We start from the raw sequence: 11,221 nt of genomic DNA, 5'->3' as shown, positions 1-11,221 counted from the left end.
GGTTGGTCTTAGAAGTTGCATTTTTCCCTTGTGGCTGGAGCATGTGCTTCCTGCTAACTTGCCTTTCTTTAGTACACATGTGGCCCAAACTATTAGCCAAACCTTGATGCAAATTCTGCTTGCATATTTCTAGGTTGTACCTCCTTGAAGCCAATATACATGGCTTTTAGCAATCTGCTTGGTTTTTTGTTTTATTAATTTTATAATTATAGACTCTGGGAGTAGTCGTGCAAATGACACTTATCCTTATGTGTCTTTAATGAGGATAACCCCTGAGGTTTTTATTTTCATAATGTGAATATCAAATTTTATTTTAAACTAATTTACCTTTATCGATTCAATTCCATTTTATGCAAATAAGCAGAGTTTTAAACTATTATTCTTGAAGAACAAGAAATTAGATTAAAAACAAATTATAAAAACAATATTTCTAGAATTTATTATCTTATAAAAATGTAAGGCTTTGGAGAGTTTTTTGCACTCTAATTGTTAAATGACCCAATTAACTGGTTTTAATAGCTCTAAAAACGACAAAGACCTTTAATTGCCACATTAATTGCATTTGAATCCCTTCTCCCCATTTTTAATGAAGGCATATGAATTGATGTCTATTTGTAGACATTTATTTTTTGAAAAATATGCAGCGTTAAAGATTCAGATAAGTTTCAAAGGAAGAAAAATGTGTACCAATACAATAATGGCTAAGGTTAAAAAGAGGGTATGGAAAATGTGGTGGGGCACAGGTCCCCTGAGCCTGTTCACAGAGGGTGGTGGCAGCCTTCTCTAGGGAGGAAAGGTACTATTACAGAGGAATGCTCCACTGGGAGGGGGAAGGGAGTTGCTACCAGAAGACTTTGGGCTGCCCTCTGTAATCCCACACTGTCAGAATTATCAGAAGGCTTTTGGAAAGACTAGAAAGAAATATGTCAAAATGTCAACATAAGTTCTGGCAAGACAGTGGGAGTATATAGATCATTATTCTTTTTATTTTCCAAAGCTTGGAGTTTCTTAATGAAAAAAAGAATTATTTTAAAAATTTAACTTGGCGGGGGGAGTCACTACATTGTAAATTTGACCTTACTATTAAATAGGAAAAAAATAGGCTTTTATATTTTTAACAAAACTTTCCACTGTTATTGGGCTTTTAATTATAACACATTTTGTTTCTGTTCTAAATAGACCTTTGCTCCAAGGAACTGTTTTTAAAAACTCCCTAGGCCCAAATCAGACTCTTGTCTGCCTGATTGTTTACTTTTTGCTAAGCTTGTGCTTATTGGGACCATATGTTATCCTGAGTTATCTTTGCTCACAATCAGCTGGATTTTTTGCCCTCAAATGACCTTTGTGTTAGAGGCTAGTAGAAAGTGGCAATTTCTACAGGACTTCAAAAGAGTACATCATTATCACACAGGAGAGCCTTTTTTGTTTTTTGTTTTTCTTTTTCCTACCTGCCCTCCCCATTTTAATGAGTAATGAGGCTGGGGACATAACCAAATCTTAGAAGATGGGGCTGGGGGAGAGCATGGCCTGGCCAGGAAGAAGGGGTGTTTTGAGAAAGCGTGGTGAGTGATTGCCTCCTGCTCCACTGGAAATAAAGTTTCTAAGAAAGTAACTATAGCTTTACAAACAAGGCACTTTTTCTTCTGAAACTTAGTGACACTTTTATATTCTTCAGAATTTGTAAGTCAAGTGTTTAGAACTTGTAGCCACTTTGTTTTTTCATGGAAACAATATTGGAAAGCCAGCCCCACAGTAGTCTTCTATGGAACAAAACTCTAGTAACATACCAATAATATATATTCTGACACAGTTTTATGGAGAACAATTTCCAGTTTTAAATGTAGCAGGCTTTTTTGTAAGATCTAAAGAGAACTTCTTTGATTCATCTATTTATTCAGTCCTTTCCCCCCATACAAATCCTGCCTTCAATCAGAAAAGCTCTTCTTTCATCTAATTTGTATACTGAAATTATATAGATTGCATTTGAAGAGACTATGTTGCAAATTTATATTTTAAACTATGTATCAGGTCCAGCTGCCTGAAATATTTTCATCTTGTTGCTTTTGACAGCCCTTGATCAATCCAGCTAGCTGTATCTTTTTTTTTTTTTTCCAGTCAGGTTCACTTTAGAATAATAACATGTCCCTACTGATTATCTTTATAGCCAATTTATGCATTTTTCTGGGCTTGTAATGCTGCTTGACAACATTTTTCCTTTTCTCTAATTTCATGTTTCGCAAGTTGGCATTCTGAAATTTAGTAAGTGGCATGAAAAAAATGTTCGGTGCTCTGAAAGTCTGTCTATTTGGATCCCTTTTTGGGAGATTAATAATGTACAAACATATTATAGGCTTTGGTCCTACAGTATGGCATTCTCTGTAACTTTTTTTAATCCTCATTTTCCAGTTTTTTTGAACCTGAAACATTTTCTCCTGAGGGATAGAGTCATGAGTAGAATACAAGTTTGAGAAACCTATTTCTAGTTGCCTCCTTTCTCTTTTCTCTGAAGTGACTGTTCCACACTCTACAGTTTCACCTCAAGGCTCCAACCCCATCTCAACACTTTGTTTTCAGACCTAATTTGTGTTTCACTGAGAAAATGGAGGCCGTCAGCTTTCCTCTTAACTTATTAGTGAGTGACCTTATATCCTATCCTCTTGCCTAGACATTGTTCTACCGTCAGACTGTAACTGGATAAAGTCAGAGAACATAACATTTACTTCTTCACTGTTGTATCCCTAGCCCCAGATTCAGTGCCTTTTCTTTTCCTTTCTTTTCTTTTCTAATATAGTTTATTGTCAAGTTGGTTTCCATATAACTCCCAGTACTCATCCCAACAAGTGCCCTCCTCAATGCCCATCACCCATTTCCCCCTCTCCCCCACCTCCCATCAACCCTCAGTTTGTTCTTAGTATTTAAGAGCCTCTTATGGTTTGCCTCCCTCCCTCTCTTTACTATTTTTCCCCTTTCCCCTCCCCCATGGTCTTCTGTTAAGTTTCTTCTGATCCAAATATGAGTGAAAGCATATGGTTATCTGGCTTTCTCTGCCTAACTTATTTCACTTAGCATGACACCCTTGAGTTCCATCCGTGTCACCACGAATGGCCAACTTACATTCTTTCTCTTTGCCATGTAGTATTCTATTGTGTATACAATCCACATCTTCATAATGGACAGTTAGGCTTTTTCCATGATGGCTATTGTCGAAAGTGCTGCTGTGAACATTGGAATACATGTGCCCTTATGAATCAGTATTCCTGTACCCCTTGGGCAAATCCCTAGCAGGGCTATTTCTGGGTCATAGGGGAGTTCTATTGTTAAGTTTTTGAGGACCCTCCACACTGTTTTCCAGAGTGACTGCACCGTTTGTATTCCCACCAACAGTGTAGGAGGGTGCCCGTTTCTCCTCATTGTCACCAGCATCTATAGTCTCCTGATTTGTTCATTTAAGCTACTCTGACTGGCAAGAGGTGGTATCTCAGTGTGGTTTTGATTTGTATTTCCCTGATGATGAGTGGTGCTAAACATTGTTTCATGTGTCTCTGGCCGCCTGGATGTCCTCTTTGGAGAAGTGTCTGTTCATGTCTTCTGCCCATTTCTTCACTGGATTATTTGTTTTTTGGGTGTGGAGTTTGGTGAGTTCCTTATAGATGTTGGATACTAGCTCTTTATCCGTTATGTCGTTTACAACTATCTTTTCCCATTCCGTCAGTTGCCTATTAGTTTTGTTGATTGTTTCCTTTGCTGTGCAGAAACTTTTTATCTTGATGAGGTCCCAATAGTTCATTTTTATTTTGATTCCCTTGCCTTTGGAGATGTGTCAAGTAAGAAATTGAGGTTGTTTCTTGCTTTCTCCTCTAGGATTTTGATGGTTTTGTCTCACATTCAGATCCTTCATCCATTTTAAGTTTATTTTTGTGTATGGTGTAAGAAAGTCTAGTCTATGTGTCTAGTTTTTGTGTATAGTGTAGGAAGGTCTAGCTTCATTCTTCTGCACGTTGCTGTCCAGTTCTCCCAGCACTGTTAGTTAAAGACGCGTCTTTTTTCCAGTGGATACTCTTTCCTGCTTTTGTCAAAGATTTATTGGCCATATATTTGTGGGTCCAATTTTGGGTTCTCTATTCTATTGGTCTGTGTGTCCGTTTTTTGTGCCAATACCATACTGTCTTGATGATTACAGCTTTATAGTAGAGGCTAAAGTCTGGGATTATGATGCTTCCCGTTTTGGTTTTCTTCTTCAGTATTACTTTGGCTATTCAGGGTCTTGTAGTTCCATACAAATTTTAGGATTGTTTGTTCTAGCTTTGAAAAGAATGCTGGTGCCATTTGAGTTGGGATTGCATTGAATGTGTAGATTGCTTTGGGTAGTAATGACATTTTAACAATATTTATTCTTCTGATCCATGAACATGGAATGTTTTCCCATTTGTGTCTTCAATTTCCTTCATAAGTTCTATAGTTTTCAGCATACAGATCTTTTACATCTTTGGTTAGGTTTATTCCTAGGTATTTTATGATTTTTGGTACAATTGTGAATGGGATCAGTTTTTTTAAATTTCTTTTTCTGTTGCTTCATTTACTGGTATATAAAAATGGAACCGATTTCTATACGTTGATTTTGTACCCTGCAACTTTGCTGAATTCATGGATCAGTTCTAGTAGGCTTCTGGTAGAGTCTGTCGGGTTTTCCATGTAGAGTATCATGTCCGTCTGCAAAAAGTGAAAGTTTGATTTTATCTTTGCCAATTCTGATGCCTTTTAATTTCGTTTTGTTGTCTGATTGCTGATGCTAGAACTTCCAGCACCAGGTTAAACGTCAGTGGTGAGAGTGGACATCCCTGTTGTGTTTCTAATCTCAGAGGGAAAGCTCTCAGTTTTTCCCCATTGAGGAAGATATTAGCTGTGGGCTTTTCATAAATGGCCTTTATGATGTTCAAGTTCCTTCTATCCCAACTTTCTCAAGGGTTTTTATTAAGAAAGGATGCTGTATTTTGTCAAATGCTTTTTCTGCATCTATTGATAAGATCATATGGTTCTTTTCTTTTGTTAAAGTGATGTATCACACTGTTTGATTTGTGAATATTGAACCAGACCTGCAACCAGGAATGAATCCCACTTGATCATGGTGAATAATTCTTTTTATATGCTGTGGAATTCAATTTGCTAGTATCTTGTTGAGGATTTCTGCATCCATATTAATCAAGGATATTGGCATGTAGTTTTTCTTTTGCTGCGTCTCTGTCTGGTTTGGGAATCAAAGTGATGCTGGCTTCATAGAATGAATCTGGAAGTTTTCCTTCCATTTCTATTTTTTGGAACAGCTTGAGAAGAATGGGTGTTAATTCTGTATTAAATGTTTGGTAGAATTACCCAGAGAAGCCATCTGGCCCAGGGCTCTTATTTGTTGGGAGAGTTTTGATAACTGATTCAGTTTCTTCACGAGTTATGGGTTCATTCAGATTTTCTATTTCTTCTTGTTTGAGTTTTGGTAGTGTGTGGGTATTTAGGAATTTGTCCATTTCTTCTAGATTGTTGTCCAGGTTGTTGGCATATAATTTTTCATAGTATTTCTTGGTAATTGCTTGTATTTCTGAGGGATTGGTTTTAATAAATCTGTTTTCATTCATGGTTTTGTCTATTTGGGTGCTCTCTCTTTTCTTTTTAAGAAACCTGGCTAGAAGTTTGCCAATTTTGTTTATTTTTTCAAAAAGCCAACTCCTGGTTTCAATGATCTGCTCATCTGTTTTTTTTTGGATTCTATATTATTTATTTCTGTCCTGATCTTTATTATTTCTCTTCCTTTCCTGGGTTTGGGTGTCTTTGCTTTTCTGCTTCTAGTTCCTTTAGGTGCGCTGTTAGATTTTGTATTTGGGCTTTTTCTAATTTCTCGAAGATAGACCTGGATTGCAATGTATTTTCCTCTTAGGACTGCCTTTTCTGAATCCCAAAGAGTTTGGATTGTTGTATTTTCATTTTCATTTGTTTCCATATATTTTTAAATTTCTTCTCTAATTGCCTGGTTGACCCATTCGTTCTTTTTTTTTTTTTTTAATGTTTTATTTATTTTTGAGACAAAGAGATTCAGAGCATGAGCAGGGAGGGGCAGAGAGAGAGGGAGACACAGAATCAGAAGCAGGCTCCAGGCTCTGAGCTGTCAGCACAGAGCCCAACGCCAGGGTCGAACCCACGAATATGAGATCATGACCTGAGCCGAAGTCAGAGGCTTAACCGACTGAGCCACCCAGGCACCCCTGACCCATTTGTTCTTTAGTAGGGTGTTGTTTAACCTCTATGCTTTTTGATATTTTCCAGACTTTTTCCTGTGGTTGATTTCAAGTTTCATAGCATTGTGATCTGAAAGTGTGCATGGTATGATCTCAATTCTTTAATATTTACTGAGGGCTGCTTGGTGACCCAGTATATGATCTGTCTTGGAGAATATACCATGTGTACTCGAGAACAAAGTGAATTCCACAGCCTTGGGATGTAGAGTTCTAAATATGGCAGTCAAGTTCATCTGATCCAATATATTGTTCAGGGCCATTGTTTCTTTAGTGATTTTCTGTCTAGTTGATCTATCCATTGCTATAAGTGGAGTATTAAAATACCCTGCAATTAACGCATTCTTTTCAATAAGATTGCTTATGTTTGTGATTAATTGTTTTATGTATTTGGGTGCTTCTGAATTCATTGCATAGACATTTATAATTGTTAGCTCTTCCTGATGGATAGACCCTGTAATTATTATATAATGCTCTTCTTCATCTCTTGTTACTGCCTTTAAAGTCCAGTTTGTCCAATATAAGTATGGCTACTCCAGCTTTCTTTTGACTCCCAGTAGCATGATAGATATTTCTCCATCCCCTCACTTTCAATCTGAAGGTGTTTTCAGGTCTAAATTGAGTCTCTCTTAGACAGCAGATAGGTGGATCTTCTTTTTTATTCATTCTGATACCCTGTGTTTTTTGATTGGAGCATTTAGTTCATTTATATTCAGTGTGATTATTGAAAAAAATATGGGTTTAGAGTCATTGTGTTCTCTGTAGGATTCATGCTTGTAGTGGTGTGTCTGGTACTTTGTGTTTCTTGCAACATTTTCTTCATAGAGTCCCCCTAGGATCTCTTGGAGGCTGATTTAGTGGTGATGAATTCCTTCAGTTTTTGTTTGGGAAAACCTTTATCTCTCCTTCTATTCTGAATGACAGGCTTGCTGATAAAGGATTCTTGGCTGCACATTTTCCCTGTTCATCACATTGAAGATTTCCTGCCATTTCTCTTTGGCTTGCCAAGTTTCTGTAGATAGGTCTGCTACTACCCTAATGTGTCTACCTTTGTATGTTAAGGCCCGTTTATCCCTACCTGCTTTCAGAGTTCTCTCTTTATCCTTGTATTTTGCCAGTTTCTTTATGATATGTCATGCAGAAGATAGATTCAAGTTACATCTGAGGGGAGTTCTCTGTGCCTCTGGGATTTCAGCATCTGTTTCCCTCCCCAGATTGGGGAAGTTCTCATATCTGATTTGTTCAAGTACCTCTTCAGCCCCTTTCTGTCTCTCTTCTTCTGGAATTCCTGTGATACAGATATTGTTATGTTGGATTGCATCAGTTGGTTCTTGAGTTTTCCTTTCATGCTCCTGGGTCATGCTTCTTGGCTTCCTCTTTTTCCATAATTTTATCTTCTATCTAATTCATCTATTCTCTTTGCCTCTTCAGTCTGCACTGTGGCCGTCTCCATTTTATTTTGCACCTCATTTATAGCATTTTTTTTAATTCATTATAACTATTTTTAAGATCCATGATCTTTGCTGCAATGGAGTCTCTGCTGTCTCCTATACCTTCATCCAGCCCAGAAATTAATTTTATGACTCTTATTCTAAATTCTTGTTCAGTTATGTTGCTTATATCTGTTTTAATCAATTCTTTAGCTGTCACTTCTTCCTGGAATTTCTTTTGAGGAGAATTCTTCTGTTTCATCCTTTTGGCTAATTTTCTGTGCCTTGTAAGTTTTAAAAGCTTGTTATGTGCTCTGCACCTGTGACCACTGCTATATTAAAGGGGGAGGGGGGGTCATATGCTGTTAAGGGCCTGGCTGTTCAGGAGGTGTTTTTTGAAGGGTATCACTTGCTCTCTGTTGTTGTGACTTTAGTTATTTTATTTCCCTACTTGTAGTGATGCTTTGGACTCTCCGCCACGTTGCTTTGGTTTGTTCCTTGACGTAGCCCTGGAAAGAAAAACAGACGAACAAACCGGGAATGAGAACATGCAAACACACAAAGAAATCCAACAAACAAGCAAACAGACAAAAACAAACAAATGAACAAAAGATAGTCTAAAAGCATAAAACCCCATCTACAAATAAAGAGTAGGGTAGAGGCAGTACTGATGGAAGAGTGTATACAAAGAGAGAATTGACAGGGGCAGGGAGAGAGAAAATTAAGATTGACCAGGCAGAGAGACTAAAAGGCTTAATCCCAAAAGAGAAAAGGAGAATACAGAAGGATACGAGGAGAAAGAAATGAAGTAATGTTGCCCAGAGAAACTTTATGGCCTGATTATTCCAGAGAGAGAGAAAGGAAAGGAAAGAAGGAGGTGTAGAGCATGCATCAAGAGGATGTCTGTTTAAGCAAACCAATAACCAGAGTAACCAGCTAGAGGAGGGACAGATAATAAGGAGAAAAGGGAGAATATATGTGAACAACAAGAACTGACCTAGAGGTAATCCAGGCAGTGCAGCAGTGCTGGTCTGGAGGAGGGGCCGTCTGTTTCCACAGTGTCTGTCCAGCTCCCGTAGATAAGCAGCTACCCAGTGTGGAGGGGCGTGGTTTGGTGTAGGTGGGTCCCACTTCCACTGTGGGCCCTTCAGATCAATCCCTGAGGCCCTGCCTTTGTGGTTATGGGGAGAAAAATGGCGACCCCCACCCCAGTCCCTTCTCCACGGATCAGGTGTCCTAAATCACTCCTTTGGATCCATCCTCACCGTGCTGCCAGCGCAGACGAGGTGGGCTGTCTCCTATGCCCCATGGCCAGCTGCATTCCAAGCTCCCAGTCCATGCGCCTTAATGATGCTGCCCAAAATGTAATCCCGCAGCCGCAGCACTTCAGGACAAGGGACTGGTTCTTCCTGATGCCAGCTGTGCCCCTGAGGTACCACCAGACTAGAAGGGACTCCCCTTGTCCCCAGGAACAGGAACAGGGCAACCAGCCCTAGTCCAAAGAAAGTCCTGCAGTGAGAGATGGGATCTCTCTCTGAAAACACTATGAGGCTGTCATCCTAGTAGACTCAGTCTCCTTTCCCCCCAGACTCTTGGGGTTCATAGTTTTTTGGCTCAGCCTTTCTTTGTTTGAGAGATGCAAAAAAAAAAAAAAAAGAAAAGAAAAGAAAAAAGAAAGAAAAAGAAAAGAATGAGAGATGCAAGGGGGAAGTATGGAACCCTCTACTTCTCCACCATGTTCCCGGTGCCTGTTCTTGAACCCACATCCCTTTCCAGCAATCACCTCATTTCTCAAATATCCTATTTCAGCCACAACTGTGTGTATGACAGTTCAGTTCTGACACTAATACCCAGAGTTAGAATAGACTCTATAGGTTAAAGGACATGATGTCCAACCACACAACACTTACCCCAGATGCCAGCCACCCTTATGGGTCCCCAGGCCACCCACACTTCTGAAATTTGGGCTTCACATAAGCACCCCAGAATCAGTAATTCACTAGAATGATGCATAGAGCATACGGAGGGTAATAGTTATGATTACAGTTTTATTATAAAGGTATGAATCAGAAGACCAGCCAAATGAAGAGGCACACAAAGGAGGAGGTCTGGGAAGAAATGCAGAGCTTCTGTGCCTTCTCCTCATAGAATCAGCATGTATCACCCTACTGGCACACCAGCTTCTTCACCAGCCAGAAAAGGTCCACTGAGCTTTGATATCTAGTGCTTATTGGAATTCTGTCTTATAGGTAGACATAGTTGATTGGATTATTGACTATAAAGTTGAATTTGATGTCCATTTCCCTGTCCTGCTGGAGGTTGAGCTAATGTCCTGTGGCTCAGAGCCCCAGCCTTCTAATCATAAGGCTGGTCTTTCTGGCTAGGCCGGTCCCCATTCCTGAAGCTATCTAGGTAAGGGGGCGGGGGGAGTCCACCTGAGTCTTTCTCGTAGGAATCAGGGACAAAGGCCAACTAAAGGGAGGGTTTTCTTACTTTGATCCTGCTTCCTCCTGTAACTGCTACTCTCTTTTTCCCTCCCATTTCTGCCAGACTTCTTGAGAGCCTGTATTTGTTGTTTATACTTTCACATCTCTGGTTTACTCCTTAATAGTATTCACTTCTCCACAGAAAGTACCTTTTGAGGATTACTAAGTGGCCATTTCCTTATTTGAATCTTCAGTCTAACCTGTACGTTTTGGTGCATGACACCACTCCTTCTTCTATATGCTACTCTCTCGAGGCTGACCTTCCCCTCTGACTGTTGCATCTCCATCTCTTTTCTTGTTTTTTCCCATGTCTCAGATTTTGTGTTCTTTAGAATTTGGTGCTGTAGTCACTTCTCACTAGAAACTCTCCCTAGGCAATGTCATTTCCATATACTGTACCTCATTTATACTGATCACCTCCAAATTGGATCTTTAGGCTTTGACTTTACCTGCAATCCAGGCTTGAATTTCTGACTTTACTGGAATTTCCATCTGTATGTCCTCTAGGAACCTTATATTTAACACATCCAAAACAAAATTCACTTCCTTTTTATTGCTTAGTCTTATACTGTAGGTACAAGAATAGGATATAGCCTGTTGAGTAATTATAAGGATTGAATGAGGTGTAATGCATAAAGCAAGTTTAGTAAAATTCTGGCACACAGAAAGTACGTGTGCCCATCTCCCCTGTTAGCCTGCAAGTTTCTTTAGGGCAGGGACCATGTCCTCAAACCGAGCACTGCCCTTGGCTTGTGATAAGTATGCAGTAAAAGTGTGTTGAGTTAAAATGAGTAATTGTTGAGTAAGTGTTTTGTGTAGCCATCTGATTTAGTTTAATCATCTTTTTATTAACAGTGGGCAACATCTGGTGTTTATTTTTTCTTCTAGGTGCACTGTGTTGTAATCACTCAAAGGGTAACCAGATGTGCCATGATGTATGTGAACAGGTAAGCTTATGTAATAATTGTTGAGGCTATTGGTTATGTAACTGTTTATGAAGTATAATTGTTTTGGAGAAATCTGT

The 11,221-nt window shown here is 39.1% G+C and overlaps 1 protein-coding gene across 1 annotated transcript in view; it reads left to right on the top strand.

The window, feature by feature from the left end:
- The window catches only part of RECK (reversion inducing cysteine rich protein with kazal motifs), an 84,466-nt gene that overhangs the window by 6,913 nt on the left and 66,332 nt on the right, over positions 1-11,221 (top strand). Inside the window, exon 2 of the mRNA XM_029920932.1 lies at positions 11,086-11,144. Coding sequence (XP_029776792.1) covers positions 11,086-11,144 — 59 coding nt within the window. The remainder of the gene's footprint in view (positions 1-11,085; positions 11,145-11,221) is intronic.

This window comes from Suricata suricatta, chromosome 13 (genome assembly GCF_006229205.1).
Source record: "Suricata suricatta isolate VVHF042 chromosome 13, meerkat_22Aug2017_6uvM2_HiC, whole genome shotgun sequence".
NCBI lineage: Eukaryota > Metazoa > Chordata > Mammalia > Carnivora > Herpestidae > Suricata > Suricata suricatta.
The sequence above is the reverse complement of the archived record's forward strand: the minus strand, read 5'-3'. Positions and strand labels throughout refer to the sequence as shown.